Source organism: Schistocerca americana, chromosome X (genome assembly GCF_021461395.2).
Source record: "Schistocerca americana isolate TAMUIC-IGC-003095 chromosome X, iqSchAmer2.1, whole genome shotgun sequence".
Taxonomy (NCBI): domain Eukaryota; kingdom Metazoa; phylum Arthropoda; class Insecta; order Orthoptera; family Acrididae; genus Schistocerca; species Schistocerca americana.
Window position 1 is genome coordinate 114,691,477 of NC_060130.1, and position 18,113 is coordinate 114,709,589.

At 40.0% G+C, this 18,113-nt stretch overlaps 1 protein-coding gene across 2 annotated transcripts in view; it reads right to left on the minus strand.

The window, feature by feature from the left end:
* Positions 1–14,762: 14,762 nt before the first annotated feature.
* LOC124556477 (7-dehydrocholesterol reductase) overlaps positions 14,763–18,113 on the minus strand; it is a 123,242-nt gene continuing 119,891 nt past the window's right edge. For both annotated transcript variants that reach the window (XM_047130432.1, XM_047130433.1), the window contains one exon: positions 14,763–15,813. In XM_047130432.1, coding sequence (XP_046986388.1) covers positions 15,486–15,813 — 328 coding nt within the window. In that variant the 3' untranslated portion in view covers positions 14,763–15,485. The remainder of the gene's footprint in view (positions 15,814–18,113) is intronic.

Consider the following 18,113-nt stretch of genomic DNA (forward strand, 5'->3'; position numbering starts at 1 on the left):
GCCTCAGGCATGGATGTGTGTGATGTCCTTAGGTTAGGTAGGTTTAAGTAGTTCTAAGTCTAGGGGACTGATGACCTCAGATGTTAAGTCCCATAGTGCTCAGAGCCATTTGAACCATTTTGAACGATGCGACACCCCTCACGTCCAGAATTGCTACAGAGTGGCTCCAAGAACACTCTTCTGAGTTTAAACACATCCGCTGGAAACCAAACTCCCCAGACATGAACATTATTGAGCATATCTGGGATGCCTTGCAACGTGCTGTTCAGAAGAGATCTCCACCCCCTCGTACTCTTACGGATTTATGGACAGCCCTGCCGGATTCATTGTCTCAATTCCCTCCAGCACTACTTCAGACATTAGTCGAGTCCATGCCACGTCGTGTTTTGGCACTTCTGCCTATTCGCGGCGGACCTACACGATATTATGCAGGTGTACCATATGCTTTGGCTCTTCAGTGTTTTTACATATTTTCAAGGTCAACTGTCAGTCCCTGTTACAGTAATCGATCCCCCTCATATTTCCATGCATTTCGCAGCAGTGTTCTGGCGTTGCGAGCTCCCTGTATAGACAATGGCATCGTCTGCGAATAGCCCCATGGAGCGTCCGACGTTATTCACCAGATCATTTGAATATACTGTAAGCAATACCGGCCCTGCAACAGTCCGTTGCGGAACTCCCAAAATTACCTTGATATCTGTCGATTTCGTATCCTTAAGAACAACATGCTGAGTTCTGTCAATGGGTCAGTCTTGAATGAAGTCAAAAAATCTGGCCGATACTCTCTAAGTTCGTATTTTGTTCATTAAATGACAGTGAGCAGCTGTATTATGTCCCTTTCTGAAGTCAAGCTACACGGCATCAAGTTGAAGCAATGTCTTCGGCGCTCTTGATTTCATGGACGAATAGTGTATGCTGTGTTTCGTGAAGATCCCTGTTTACGTAACACATATTGATTGTTTAAGTACGGTTTTTGTATGGGGCGAAAAGTGGCAGTTGGTCTCAGTAACAAAAGTTTGAGGTCATTACTATTAAAAGGATTTCGTTACATTTCAGTTACACGATAAACGACACAAATTTAAAGGCTGTCAATTCAACGAAATACCAAGGAATTACAATTATGAACGACTTAAACTCTAACGATTACATACAAATCCCAACAAAAGTTTAAAAATGGTTCAAATGGCTCTGAGCACTATGGGACTTAACACCTGTGGTCATCAGTCCCCTAGAACTTAGAACTACTTAAACCTAACTAACCTAAGGACATCACACACATCCATGCCCGAGGCAGGATTCGAACCTGCGACCGTAGCAGTCGCGCGGTTCCGGACTGCGCGCCTAGAACCGCCAGACCACCGCGGCCGGCAACAAAAGTTTAGAATCTCGTAGAGTTTATTACCTTCACTTCTTGTAGTACACCCACTAAGGTTTGTAAAATACCTTATTAAGAAAATAAGCATAATTTCGTCTGAAAACAAGGAAGATTTTGGTTACTTACAAAAAATAATTACAAAGCAGTCATTATCTTAAGTGTACAGTTTGAAAACAAGAGCAGAGAAAAAACTTCATCTCTTGATGATGATTATCACATTTTAGTAGTGAGTATGTCCTCCTCGCACAAGGATGGGTTCTTCAACTTTGCAAGCCATGTTTTGGATGAGACTATCAAGTTTATCTTGGGGTATGATGCTCCACTCCTCAGTGGCAGATTCAGTGAGGTCCTGAAGATTTTCAGGTGTATTCGGACGCTGTGCAATAACCACCTTCAACAGTTCCCATGCATCCTCAATTGCACTGATGTCTGGGGACGGTGCTGGCCAGTGAATTAGATTGATATTGCGTCTTCGATGATACCGCGCAGCTATAGTACGGCATGGTCTTGGATTATCATCTATTGGGATGAAGTTGTCACCGTCTTCACGTCTGTCTTACGGTCGTTTTCAGGACCTCTTGGAGGTATCGAGGACCAGTCAAATTTCCGTATCTGGGAATCAGAGGGGACCGCCATCTCATCATTTTTGCCGCCCAGAACATTATATTTCCACTTGCAAATGGATGGACTTCCTGACTGTATCGGCGTTGCTGGTATTGTCTAGCGCTTCTCCAAACCCTAAAACATCTACTGTCTGGTGACAAACCAATCCTGGTGTCCTCAGCAAACATAACACTACTCCATTCTGCAATGGTCCAATGTTGATGTGCAAGAGCCCAGGCCCTTCTAGTGCGTCGGTTCCATTAGTACAGCGCAAGACTTCTCATTGGTCTTCTAGAATAAAGATCACCCTTCTGCAATTTTCTACGCACTGTTTGGCCTGAGATATGAATACTTGTTGCCGGGAGAAGTCATTTCCCATATTTCATGCAGCTGATATTGAGCTCCTGCGAGCCGACAGTTGAAGGAAACGACTCTGCATTGGTGTTTCCATACGAGGACGACCACAGCGGGGTCTAGCTTTCACATTTCCCGTGTCCCTGTACTTTCGTCACACCTTAGACACACCACTTTGAATGACATGTATCGGATCGGTAACACCTTCCAGCGTATGACCTGCTGAAAGTAAATCCATTATCCTGACTCTGTCAAAGTGTTGTATGCCTCTATGTGGCATGTTACTGCAGTGCTGACCACAAACCGAACGAAGTTCTTGTTGACACTACACTGCTCGCGATGTTCCGCTGCGGCAGCGGTACGTCATACGACAGTGAAATGGCCACAAAGCATGCCAGTAATAAAAATAGTCTAGTATATGGCCTCTAACTGGATAAAGCATGACCTGCCTATATCAGTGAGACATCTAATATCGTAGACCATATTTTACGATAGTATTCCAAACTCTTGTTCAGCAGTGTATAAAATGTTGTGGGAAAGGCAACCCAAAGTCTGCGTTTTACTGTCACGACACTTAAAAGATGAAGCAGGTCTACTAAAGACAGCGCCTACACTACGCTTGTCCGTCCTCTGCTGTGCGGTATGGTGCCCTTACTAGGTACGACTGATGATGGATATCGAAAATGGTTAGAGGGCAGCTCATTTTGTATTATCTGTTGCTTGCGGCAAGACCTTTGCACGAAATTTAGATCTCGAACGTTCTACTCCAAATGTGAAAATGTTTTGTTCACGCCCACCTACAAAGGAGGAAATGATGATTGTAATAAAATAAGAGAAATCAGAGCTAGTGCGCAAAGATTTAAGTGTGCGTTTTTCCCGCAGGCTACTGGAGAGCGAAATGGTAGGGAAATAGTTTGAAAATGGTTCGATGAATCCTCTGCCAGGGGCTTATGTGTGAATTGCAAAGTAGTCACGTAGACGTAGATGAAACGTGTCTAGTGTATCTTTCACTCGGTTTCTTCAATGTTTTAATGGTTTTCCATAACAGAGTTGAAGAAAGGGAAAAATCGCATTTGCTCCTTACCTGAAGAGATCATAGAAGTTGCCGTCTTCTGCTTCCCAGATTCTCCCGCGAATCCTCTTCATTCTCTGTAGTTCTTCCTTCTTCGCTGATGATATAACAGCGTAGACTCTGCAGTAACGATACGTATGAACTGTATTGGGATTCTTCTATTTTAACGCGCATGCCCTTTTAGAATCGTTCCTGGAACTAAAATAAATTTTGTAATTTCGTGTACTCCTAATGATGCTGATTGTCAGATTATTTTACTTAATTTTAACCCTACCTTGTGCTTCACGTTCAGCAACTGCTATTTTACTTCAAATCCAAGATCTTTTAAGAGGTGTGGCATTATATTTTCCTGTGTCAATACCTTGGTATTATTAGAAAAGTAGCACCAGCAGCGCACTAAGTACGATAGGTGATTGGTGAATCCTTTTTCTTTTGGCACTTACCTTACGTGCTGCTACTACATAACTATTTTGTATCGCATTGTCTAGTAAGGCTCCGCTCGACTTTATGTCCAATCGGGTTTGAGCTGTTGCTCCCAGGGGTGACAGCTCTGCGTGCAAGATTGTGCACCATCTACATCCCCAGTGTAGCAACAAATTTAATCACGTATGTTCCTTCTACTACACATTAATGCGCATAATATTTAGTTGTTTGCTGTCCTTCCTGGTGAAGCAATTCTGATGGCCAGCAAAATTCTAGTTATGTTTCAACAGCCTTCTTCAGGCCATGCATCAAGGACTTAAATGAATCAGCATTCTGTGAAAGTTGAGAATATAACCGCATCAGTGAAGACGTCTGACTCCTTCCTCAACAGTCGAACACGCATGACCAAAGTGGACTACATCCTCCATACGACAACAGTAGATTTGATTCTCAACAAGACATGGTGTATTTTTTTGTAATTCTAGGAACTTCAGAAAGATGTGTTTTCCTCATTCAGTTGCGTATTACCGAACAGCCATACTCGTCTCACAAGGCGAGGTCGTTATCGCAGTCTAGTCAGGTGGTTCTTGAACTGTAGGTAACCGGTTTGAATCCTGTTGTGTAAAGAATTTTATAGCCGGAAAATGGCATGTGAAATGACATCTCAACACCTCGTCATGCCGTAAATTCTGCATGATATTGTGAAGAATCATCGTGTGACAAAACAGTGTATAATACTCCTCTTGTGATTAGTGAGGAGAACAAACGACTTTGTGTAGGTGTAAGAGAAGTGAGAAAATCATGGCCTGTAACTTCTCCACTATCATCCAAAAAAGAAGTGTGTATTATTTCAATTAAACAATGACAGTGAGTAAGTGAAAAGACGTAGTTCACTAATATGTGATTGACGTAAAATATAACTTAATTATATTTAATTGCCAGTTGAAACCTCAGAATACATTCCTTGGTCGACAAGTAGTCAATCCTTAACAACTCCACAAATCGCCAAATAATCCAAATAAGTTTAGTTTTGGAGCGCAGCCTTGTTGAAATCAACTGAAATGTGTCACGGGTATTTGTCTTTGTTGGTTCGCCCTTGGACGAGTTAGAAGCAAGTTTTATTTGTTATTAACTCCACTGCTTAAAAATGCTAAAAACCAACAAAAATTAACAATTCGTTTCTTTTTAAATAACGTTAAAAAATCGCAAAAGCCAATCCACCAGCCAATTAATACAAGACAATACACACATACAAACATTTATTGACAGATTTCACGAAATATACATTATCTATGTGACAGTGTGATATGGTAAAATATCAGTACACACATCAGCACTACATGTAATAACCAGGCATGGTCAACGTGACTCTGAGTGATGATACATTTATTTTATGTTATTTAGAAATACGTATAAATGATAACAACGTTTTACAAAATCAAAATGAAAAATAACACACACTAGTGACACCCATAATCAATGAATACCGGCGCTAAACTTTCCTTTCTATACCACAACGTTTAAAACGTGTAAATCATAAATCTTACTGACCACTTGATCTTTCTGCAGCTCATGTACTTATCTGTTAGTTCTCACCATTCAGGGTGACTCCATCAAATATTTGCAAAATGCATTTCAGAAATGGTATTGTCCATATAATTTTTCTGCACTTAAGAAATACATGTGACCATTTGTTTCCTTTTGACACTTACAGATATTTATGCCATTTGTTAAAAACATTTACAGCATATAGTGATCAAATGTCAGCAACTTTTTATAACCTATATAACTGACATGGATCTCTCATTTTGACACACACACACACACACACATTTACAACTTCAAATAAACGAATGTTGCTCCCATCATGGATTTATGCAACAATGTTAATTTTCTATCCTATACACAATAACGGCATTCATTTAAGAATATAATCGCTATTTAGCCTTTAAGACATATATAAAAGTTTAACTGATGTAATAAACAAACGTTTTGTGTGTTTAGTATTTAGTTTCATATTTAATGAGGGTCACTCTCAATCACCCTTGTTGATCCACCCAGAAATGTTTTCACTGAGTGTTGACATGAATCTATATCCAACAGCCATCTATGGCTTTATTTTTGACACATATGTAACTATTGTATGAAACACACCATCTTTACATTTGACAGATATAAAGGTTTACAACAAATTAATGACAGTCGTGACCGTCTAGCCTTTATGCCAGTACACAATTAATGGACGCCACTGCATATCATATTTCTTCGTACACATACAACCAAGTATAGAAAACGTGTGGTTTAGAAATTTCGAGGTCCACCTCACATTCATGGATTTGCAGAATGTCACTATCCATCTACCATTTTAAACACATAAATATTTACAAGATATAACTGACATATACTCTTGTCCACATGCTCTGTAAGTTATTAACAAATTATAGCAGCCCTCTTCACATTTGATGGCTGCACGTACACACACACACACACACACACACACACACACACACACACACATACACTGAGACACACACACACACACATATATATATATATATATTTATTTGTTTATTTACAAAGTTAATTTTTTCAGCTATATATGCTCATTATGAATTATATAATTGAAGGGCTCGGAGAGATATAGTCATAAGCCACAACTTTCACGAAATTGAGTTTTTCATGTTGCGGCATTCCTAACAATGTCTTCTTCACAATGTGTTGAAAAAGTTCTGTGTTACTGCAACAGATAGCAGGCAATGACGGAGTGCAGTTCTATGCTGTACCATATGGTGGTAGTTTCAGAAGATACATAGTCACAAGCCACGGCAAAATGGCAGGTGGGTCAGGAACGTCTGAAGCGTCTTCGTGTCTTCAACGCATATTTGACACAGACAGTAGTGGAAGTGAAGAGCTTTACCCTTTGGATCCTGAGGGTGATGAATCTTGGCATCCATCGACCAGCAGTTCCAGCTGAGATGATGTTTCGGTAAGTATATAAAACGGTTTATTTCTGGCGATTAATTTCCTGTGGCTTGTGACTTTGTTTTTCTGTTCAAAATGTGATGGATTTCTAATTGCAGTAAATAACCCAGAATTATGTGCAGAAGAAGTCACAGAAAAGAAACGACAATATGAACTGCATCTCAAAATGGCTGACAGAGGACAAAATATGATTGCGTCTTTAACTGCTCTGGCTAAAGAAAATTCGAAAGAGCATCATGTGATAGCAATGGACATGCAGCAAACGTTCCCCACACCTAAACTAACAGTTGGTCCAGCATTTTACAAGAGGAAAATATGGACATACAACTATGGTATCCACGACTGTGGATCAAATAAGGGTTATATGTTTCTGTGGAGCGAGAAAGATGGAGGACGGGGTTCAGATGAGGTTGGGAGCTGCTTATTGAAGTACTTGGAGATAACTAATCCTCAGACAAAACATCTCCACATAATCACAGACAACTGCAAGGGTCAGGCAAAGAATTGGACTATTATTGCTTTGGAAAGGTCCCTTGTTGCTACCAAAAGATTTGATTCTGTCCAGCATTCCTTCCCTGTGGTAGGTCACACCATGCTACCTTGCGATCGTGATTTTGATCGCATTGAACGGTCTGCAAGAAACAGACGTCCAATAGTAAACACTCCAGATGAATGGGCAGAAGTAATAAAATCTGCAAGTCCAAAATAATTCATTGTAACTAAAATGGAAAGAGAAGAAGACTTCAGAAGTTTGGAAAGCCTGAAGACATTGATATCAAAACGTACAGAATCCACGTCTGGAGACCCCCACCATTTCAGTGAAGCTACTCAATTGAAGTTAGAGCCTGAAGATCCCTTCAAGCTAAGTGTAAAGCACTCTTATTCAGACATAGGAGCTTTCATGTCAGTGGACATTCGTGTCAAAAAGAAAGGAAGGCTAGTTGAACCAAATCCATATCAGCTGCCTATAAAGTACAGAAAGCCGCTACCAATTACCCAGAAGAAAATTGATGAGCTACTGTCTCTTATGCCATACATACCTGCATCAAATCAAGATTTCTTTCGGTCATGTACTGGAAATAACATGTACAATGATGAGGTAGAGAAACTTCCTTGATGTAATTGTATCAACAAAAAAGTAATTTATACATCTCAGATACCTGATATGTATATATTAATGTGTAAAAATTATATATTCTGCTTGCTGTGTAAGAGTAGTAGAAAATAAATCCTTACAAATTCATACTTTATGTTTTAAACAATTTTTTGGGAGATATAGTCATAAGCCACTGTTGACTACATCTTTATTAGAATCATTCAAAAATTAATATTTTATAGCATACAGAGAGTTGACTATTTAACAACATGCATCACAAGTATTAAGCAAGTGTTTGCAGTAGAAATAAGGTTTCTATTTTGCATTAAACATTTTCAGACCTCAGTGGAACTTTAAACTCGCTGTATCTCAAAACTAGTTCAATGTGGCGTATGACTATATCTCTCCGACCCCTTCAATTAATAAATAAACCCAGTGTTCATATTTCCTTTACTTCACAAACACTTGTGACATGTATGTCACAGTCATAAGCCTTCTCCCCCCCCCCCCATACACACACACACACACACACTTTTCCTTTTAACATATCAGCCTTAACAGAATTAACTTAACGAATATGAGCATGAAATTAGTCTTCATAAATGCTTAATTAACAAACTTTTGTTTTTCACATACATTTACATTTCTTAATTTAATAGCCTCAACGAACACTTAATATTGACGTAGGTATGAATGCTAATATTGATTACTCCTTGTGACTCACAAACATTTAAGACAAGGAATTAACATATATCAGCATCCACCTGGCCTGTATTAAGTATGTGATGTGTTTGTCCGCCTCTGCTTTTGACATGTGTAACAATTAACAGTGGGTTGCCAAGAAATTTGATAGACACATGGAGTTTATGTAATCACTATATCAGTGTTGATCTACTTTTGACAAAACATTCATTACAGATAATAATAAATTTCCACACCTTTTATATAATTAATGTGCTCCAAGTCAATGTTTTAACACGGTAACATTTATGACAAGTAATGAGTGTGTATATATATATATATATATATATATATATATACCACCCATGTGGTTCTATGACACAATACACAAATACATACAAAGCATATTTAGTACACCATAGGACACACTACTAGCAGTACCATGGGGAACACATGTAAAAATAATAATACATTGAACATTAAGAGATTTAATTTACTTGGCTCATTATTTGCTAGCTGCTGCAAGTTTGTAGACCCCATCCAGTAATATAGTGCATATAAATACTTGTAAACAATTTTGAATACATTCACCATTAAGACATTTAGTTTACTTGGAGCTGCTTCAGTAGCTGCTGCGAGTTTGTCCATATAATCCAGTAATGTAGTGCAATTAAATACTTGTAGACATGTTTGAAGATGTGGTGGATACATATTATGTCAGGTAACATTTGCGATCATAAGATTTTATAAACCTATAAGCAGTGCTGACACTGCAAGGCTCTTCACGACAATTTTAGTAAAGAAAGGAGTAAATATTCTCCAAACTACTTGCTTCGTCTACTGACTCCATATAACCGACTATAACCTCTCAGAAAATCACTCAGTTTTGAAAAAATGTCGTACAAATGTAAATTCAATAGCGACAATTCTCCTGGACCCACTGAAGTACAAGAATGTGTACATTTAAATCTGAAACATACAAAAAATTTTATACCATATTTGTCAAAAATCTGGATTTTATGTAAATCTGAAACTAGGCAAAACGTCAGCTACCTTTGCATATTACACACCAGTCCACAGCCTCGTTTTAGGCAGTCATCCATAGTAAAAATTGATCGAAAAGTTGAGAATTGTTTAGGGAAGATATTTTATTTTGATAAATGGTGAGGCTGTAATTAATTTGCGGTCAATATCAACAATGGAACAATGTACAGCTGATGACTCTTATGAAAATTACGCAAATGCAAATATGGACCCAATGAAGGTCTCGTCATAGACCGAAATCGATCGTCTTTTATAAACTATACAGTTACAGCTGTGTAATGCATTATGCAGTTCTCCACAAAAAAACTTCATCAGTGATTTATGGTTCCCATAAGTCCATGCTACTAAATAACACCGTTATATGTTACGGTTACCATAATTATTAGTATTATTAACATGGATATCCATTGTAAATTCCATTGATCTCAGACTGATCAGTGACAGCAAGAATTATACCTCCAATTGCTATTGAGCATCAGTGTTGCTATAGACACTACAATGCAGTGCTTGTGTCTTACGATGTACTATACTGTGTCCGTCAGACATTTATAAAAACACAGACCTTGTAAAACAGTATTTCACGTCCACGCCACATTGTAAGAACACAGACATTGCAAAATAGTATTTCATGCCCACATAATGCTGCGACAATAATCGAAGGTTTCGCCCTGTGCACTAATCAGAGCATGTGTGGGAGTATACAATGTTGGAACTCGGTGACAGGTCGAAATTTGGGTCGGTCCTGCAGGGAGGCGTTCGCGGATGGCCTAGGCGGGTTGGGCGACCGCTAGCCTAAAGCAGGAAACCCAGGTTCGGGCCCAGGTCCAGCACAAATTTTAGTTGTCACTAACACTTTGCACACCTGGAGTGTGATCATATTCGCAACGGTGACTGCACTTCTTGTATAGGATACAAAAGGAGTTCAGCTTGCTATTATACTGAAAAGTACGGCCTACTACATTGTTAAGACTAGAAATTATCCACAGTCGGATCCAGTCGTCATGCCACCTTTATCACTGTTGGCTACAGCAGCACCTATCTAAGCCTGGTTCCCAAAACAGCATAGTATTAAATACGACCGTTATGTGCGATGGCTATTATTATTCATACCAGTATCCATTCAGAAATTTCATTGATCTCAGTCTGATGAATGACAACTAGGGGTATACCACCGATTCCTATTGAGGATCATTGTAGCTATATACACTATATTGTAGTGCCTGCGTCTTACAGTGTACTATGCTTTGTCCATCAAACACGTCTGAAGTCCACTGCAAGGTACATTGTAAAAACACAGATATTGCAAAATAGTATTTCATGCCCACACAAGGTTGCGTCACTAATCGAAGGTTTCGCTCTGTGCAGTAATCACAGCAAGTGTGCGAGTACACAATGCTGGAACTTGGTGACAGGTGGAAAATTGGGTCGGTCCTGGCGGTAGGCGTTCGCGGATGGCCGAGGCGGGCTAGGCGACTGCTAGCCTAGAGCAGGAAATCCGGGTTGGAGCACCAGTCCGGCATAATTTTTCGTTGTCACTAATGCTTTGCACACCTGGAGTCTGATCATATTCGCAACAGTGAATACATTTCTTGTACTAGATATAAACAGTCCATCTTGCTATTATATTGTGACGTACAGCCCGCTGGCTCGTGAGACTAGAGGTTATTCACAGTCGGATCCAGTCATCTCGCCGCATTCATCACTGTTAGTCTAGGACAAGACCCACCTGAGCGAGGTACTGAGCTTTAGAGATTTTTCTGAAATCCATTACGCAGATGTTAAGCCAGTTCTTGATATAAGCCTCCAACACAATGTACAAACGGTTATATTACATAAACAGATATGACAAAACTTCCACGATTCTTAGAGGCATTATTTTACACTGTTTTACCTCAAACTTTACAGTAAATGACCATGTGGTGACAGGAATGACATTTTCCCACTAAAGTTTAGCAATGTTTTTGTGATATACAGGACAGTGAGAAACAGTCTGAAAACTCGTAAGAGTGTTGCAGGGTAGGTTGTGCAGAGGAATAATTGTTTAAAAAATCGATACGTTGCGCCGTTTCTGAGTTAATTAGCATTGTAGTTATCCAATCAGGTCGTTGCGCGTGTAATTCCAGAGGCCCGCCAAAGACGGTGTCGGCAAACATATTCTTAGTTTGGTTTGCTAAAAACGAACAAGAGAGTGATACAAACATTGGACGTGGGGCGGTAGTAAGGATCGAACCCGCAACAAGGCTGAGCACTCTCGTGGGCTATCATCTACACTATGAGAACAACAAATACAAGTTTTGTCTGGCGGGCAGCTTGAATTTACGTGCTACTGCGTGATTAGCTAACTTCAATGCCAATTAACGTGGAATCGGCGCAACTTATCAATTTTTTTTCTTAACAATTATTTCTCAGCACGACCTATCCTGAAATACCCTTAACAGCTTTACAGACTGTTATTCACCAACCTGCGCATCATCTAGCAAACAGCAACGACTTCAGTTCTTGATATATGTTCTCTGGAGAATCCTATCCTTACGTTCATTCATGTCTTATAGTTCTTATAAACAAATCTTCTATTCATGCTTAGAGAGTTTGAAAATAGTGATCGCCCTGTTAAGGTGATACAAATTTCTCACAAAAGGTAATTTGACGGCAATGTGACTCTAGTATTTGAGTGAGCCTCGTGCTATAAATTTGTAAACGCTTATTTATCTGCTGTGAATTCCACTACACGTTATTTATGAATCCATAAACATATTAGCATCTACTGTGCGTCTAATAAGTACAACTACTATTTAGAAGTGTTACTGAAAATTAGAGGAATAATTAGTTCTGCACTTAAGGTGTCAGTGACTCTCGCGGTGAAATCATGAAGGCTGGTAGAGTGAGGAAACAATAACGTGACAACAGGCCGCGAGCAGAAACAGGCGAAAAGTTATAAGCGTGCCGTGTCCACCCGCTGCGCCAATTTCGTCCAGATTGATGGTATATGGAGGGTTTGTCCAGAAATGAAAGTGAAAGACGTTGAAACTCTAGGTGGTCAAGGGTTTGGAAAAAATAGCAGTTGGGGTGCTGGTTGGGTGCGGCAGGACGCGTTCACGTTAGCAAAGCTTCCAGAAAGAGCTTGGCACAATGGGAGGAGTACAGAAGGGTATTGGAAGGGTCATAAGATTTCAATTTTTACGTTAGATTCACTGCAAACAAACATAAATAATGCTCAATATATTGGATTTATTAATATTTTCATAAAAGGCATGAAAAAGAATGGTGAACGAATACTTGGGTTTGCAAATAAATTCGAGGAAGGAGACGTAAGGTGTACACAAGAGCTTCGCATATAAAATTAGGTTGTTTTATTATTTTAGTGTTGATGATTTACACGTGCTGGGTTGATATTCATCGGAAAAACAGGGAAGTCTATTGTTCAGGTGAAAATAAAAGTAACGGAATACGAATTTCTGGACGCTTTAATTGCAAACCCTTCCTGGAAAATTACTTGCAGAGTCTTGTGGGCGGTGTAAGTACAATTCTTTCCTGGAAATCATGTGCAATGTCGATTTCTTTTCTTTTTCTTTCCAGGCCTTTTATGAAGATATTATTAAATTCAATACATTGAGCATTATTCCCGTTTATCTGCAATGTGTGTAATGTAAAAACTGAACAAGTAAAGACGGGTTTCTGCGTTGGGACACAACCTCACGACCCTCAGAATACCGTTCTGCATTCTTTCCTATGTGCCAACTGCTGCCTGGAAACTACGCAAACATGAACAGCTCACGCCTCATCAAAAATGCCGTTTTTTTCGAAACGCCTGGCCATCTTGAACTCCCATTTGTAGTCTAACCCTGCATACACGATAAACTTGGACGAAATCGGTGGTGACGAGTAGGTGCGGTCTCCTTGTTAGATCGCCGATGGGATACGACTAGATCAAAGGAGCAATCCCACCTCCCTTTTCACCATGAGCAGTTTTTTGAATCATATTCCTATTAACGCCTGCTGTCCGGCTGCATAGCTGAGTGGTGATGGCAGCAGAATGCCACGCGTGGGGCCTGGGATCGATTCCCGGCTGGGTCGGAGATTAGCTCCGCGTGGGGACTTTCTGCTCTGTTGTCTTCATCATCATATCATCCTCCTCGACACGCAATTTGCCGATGTGTCGTCAACTAAATAGACTTGTACAAGGCGACTGGTCTACCCGTCGGGAAGCCCTCTCAACACGACATTTGATTTCGTTTCATTAACGCCTACTGCATCCCAAGTGAAATACTTAAAAAAAATTTAAAGCCTAAACATTATTGTCGGCTAGGAAGAACGGGTAATGTGCCTAACTGATGCCAATCGTGTAGCAGCAAGTGTCATTCCCAATGTGGGCGACTGTGCGCTAAAATGATGGTGAAATTTAAGCCTGGAGAGACAAAAGTGTAATGCAACATTACCACCCTGTCAGTTGGCTAATTGATGACAATAAAACCGGTCAGAAAATGAATAAGGCTGGAAGAATACGAAGTGGTAACGGTGCATCAACAACGTAAAGAATTCACAAATTGGTCGAAAGTAGCCAACACGAATCAGTTCGACAAAGTGCACTTGTATACAGTATCGTTGATTAGGTTGCAGTCGCATCGATACGGTTTTAAGAAACGATGATCTTAAAAGGAGACGTAATAGTGAAGGATGAGGAGTCTTAGCTCACACGGTAGTAATAGTTATAAGAGTTTTGACAACGAATTTTAATAAAGAAAACCACGAAATATCGAAATATTAAAAAAATAGTTCAGAAAAAAATTCTGGCTCCTGTAGTCCCCATTACCGGTAAGCATCGTGTGACGTCCTAACTTTTTTTTTTTTTTACATTATGCTGTTGCGCGGACGGCTGTTAGTTTGAAACAATCGAGGAACTAAAGTACTGAATTGGTTTTTAGTATGAGAAATGCCTTTTCAGTTCTCTTCGATTTGTAGCTGTTATCAAATGCAACCTTTAGTCATCTTTATGTCTCACTCTTTATAACTGAGAGATCCTAGTAGAATTCGATTTTTTCTGTTACCACATCTTATTATAACACATAAACTTTCGATTTTTGTTACGTTAGTATAAAGAAAAACAATAACCCACATGCAGTTTTCTGGACCGCTTTATTCGTCACAAATTCAGTTCGTACAAAACGGGATATCTCGTTATTAAAGTGCAGTGAGGCAGAGGACAGATGCCAATCGGACATGCTATATGTAATATAGTTCCTAAGTGTGTAGTTAGTAGTAAGTCTCAAATTTATGGTCTGTTTTGTACATTTCACAGTGCGTTATTGACTATCCGCATAAATTTTATACACAAGTGGTAGTATAAAATGCAATGGTAGCTGATCCTGTTCGTGAAAATACGATATTTATGTCGAAATTCCAAATCTTCTTTTTTTTCAAAATACAGTAAAATATTCCGATTTTCATTATGTACCTTATTTCCGCTTTTTGGTAAAGTATGTTTTTCCGTCACAGAGCACCAATAAACGGAAGCAGGATCGCGAGCTATGTTCGGCTCTTTCTACCGTTAACCTTCTTCCTGTAGCTTGCTGCAAGCTAGGGACCTAGACACTTTTCGTATGTAATTTTTCTAGAGCAGTTTTCCATTTTTCTGGGGGCGTTTTTCTGTAGCTTGCTGTGGCCGAGAAAAGTAGTCACTTAATGTGCATAATTATTCTGATGCAGTTTTCCATTTTTGCTGGCGGACATCATTTGATTACCGGACACAGATTGGGCAGCTTAGTCATCATCTTCGTCCTCCTCCTCCAGCTCGACCTCCTCTAAGGTGGCCTCCAGCTGGTGCATGACGCTGGCGGCGGTGGCCGCAGCGGCGAAGCTCAGAAAATCCACGGCAGCAGGCGGTAGGGCACCAGACGACAGTAGGCTTGCCAGCTGCTCCCGTATTTCTGCTGACACTTCTCCTCGTCCCTGTAGACCCGATGGACCAGGAGTAGGGTCAGGAAGATCACGTACAGGAACGGCAGAATTCCCAGGCCCATCGCCGGCAGCGACCACGCTAGGGCGCTCAGGATCTCGAACGTGTAGTTGAGGTGGCGAGCCACCCCCCAGCTCCCTGACACCAGAAGCCGCGTTCGATGTACTCGGCCCTGCTTGTCCTTGTACTCTGCTTCCAGAAACTGCGCCGGACGACCCCACAGATGACATCTAAACAACAACACGTCGCGTTAGTACCAACTGCGAGTCCTTCTAGGAGTTGCAGCAAATAAAGTAGGCCACTTAGTTACACGTTGCATAGGTCATTTGAGCGAATATTTTATCGAAATGATGTGGAACGAGTCAGTTTACAGGATGTGTATAGGGGAAAGTGGCCCAAAATGACACAGAAGGGCAAAACGACGTAGTGGTTTTTTCTTAACTTTGGCAGCTGGCGGAATGATAGTGTTTGGTTTACTCGATTGCTTGTGGTGGCTACACTTTGCCATTAATCATTTCCTGCTTCCATTTGGTGGGGTGAGACGCAGGAAACTATTTTCGAAGTTAAATATACCAATATTTCTGTTAAGAAACTTTTAAAATTGTGCAGTATTGATTATTTGTGTGGAAGATTTACTATCAGGCGGATATCTTATAAAAGTAAATCTTTAAGTCTGTAGCAATATTTTGATTGTGTGTTTGTTAGTTTTCGAGCTTATGACCAAAGATTACGTTTGTGCTGAAGAGGGTAAAATGACACAGGACTATGTTGTTTTTGCGCTGCTCCATCACGTAGCTTATCGACTGCTGAAACGCAGTGTGTCTGTTCATAAAAAGCCTATTAGAAATTAAAACAGTAACTAGCAACAACAAATAGTATTTTTATAGCTGAGTGGTAAGGTTCTAATTTCCTGGAAATAATTTGCCATAAATTTTGGTATATCTTACGAATTCACATTGTTAATTTGTTAGGATTACAGTTCTAATCCTTAATTAAGGCATGATATATGTTCATTCTGTAATTTATCCTTACATTAATAATTTAGTAGTAAAAATAAAGGAGTAACTCTGCCAAGTGAAAAGGTGTATCATTTAGCCGGACAAGGTAGTCCAGAATGACATGCTGACAACATTTTTGAAATAATGAATTCATAGTGAAACTAATTATTTTACACTGAATTTCTTTATGACATGCTACTCTAGAAACCTCAGTCTAACGTAAAATTGCATTTATATAATAGTAATTGGCATACATGGACTGTGAGAAATAATTAACTTTTTTAATTTAATTTTATCCATATTTTGCAGCTTAAAACGTGACTGTATTCAAAACATTGGAGGTATGAATTAAACAACGCCTTCAGTCACAACTTTTTCGTGTTTTATTAACTACACGATGCATTTCGGACCCTGTGGGTCCATCGTCAGGTGTAATTTGTCTCAATACATGTTTTATTTCTTCTCCTGAATGAGACAAATTACACCTGATGATGGACCCACAGGGTCCGAAATGCATCGTGTAGTTAATAAAACACGAAAAAGTTGTGACTGAAGGCGTTGTTTATTCATACCTGCAATGAACTTTTACGTACGTCATTTTCGTCCACTTTCCCCTACATGAATAGTTAACATTAATCAATGCATTACCATTTTATTCCTATTCATGCAACTACACTTCAAAACAAGTGTTTTTTAATGGCTACCAGTTTGTAAGCAGAGATTCGTCAATGATATAGAAGGAGTTGTCCAGGAGATATGATTTTAAATTAGATTTACGAGGTGCATTCAAGTTCTAAGACCTCCGATTTTTTTTCTCCGGACTGGAAAGAGATAGAAACATGCGCATTGTTTTAAAATAAGGCCGCGTTCATTGTCAATACGTCCCAGAGATGGCAGCACCGTACGGTAGATGGAATTTTACCGCCAGCGGCGAGAATGAGAACTGTTTTAAATACTTAAAATGGCGACGTTTTCCTTACTTGAACAGCATGCAATCATTCGTTTTCTGAACTTGCGTGGTGTGGAACCAATTGAAATTCATCGACAGTTGAAGGAGACATGTGGTGATGGAGTTATGGATGTGTCGAAAGTGTGTTCGTGGGTGCAACAGATTAATGAAGGCAGAACATCGTGTGACAACAAACCGAAACAACCTTGGGCTCGCACAAGCCGGTCTGACGACATGATCGAGAAAGTGGAGAGAATTGTTTTGGGGGATCGCCGAATGACTGTTGAACAGATCGCCTCCAGAGTTGGCCTTTCTGTGGGTTCTGTGCACACAATCCTGCATGACGACCTGAAAATCCGAAAAGTGTCATCCAGGTGGGTGCCACGAATGCTGACGGACGACCACATGGCTGCCCGTGTGGCGTGTTGCCAAGCAATGTTGACGCGCAACGACAGCATGAATGGGACTTTCTTTTCGTCGGCTGTGACAATGGATGAGACGTGGATGCCATTTTTCAATCCAGAAACAAAGCGCCAGTCAGCTCAATGGAAGCACACAGATTCACCGCCACCAAAAAAATTTC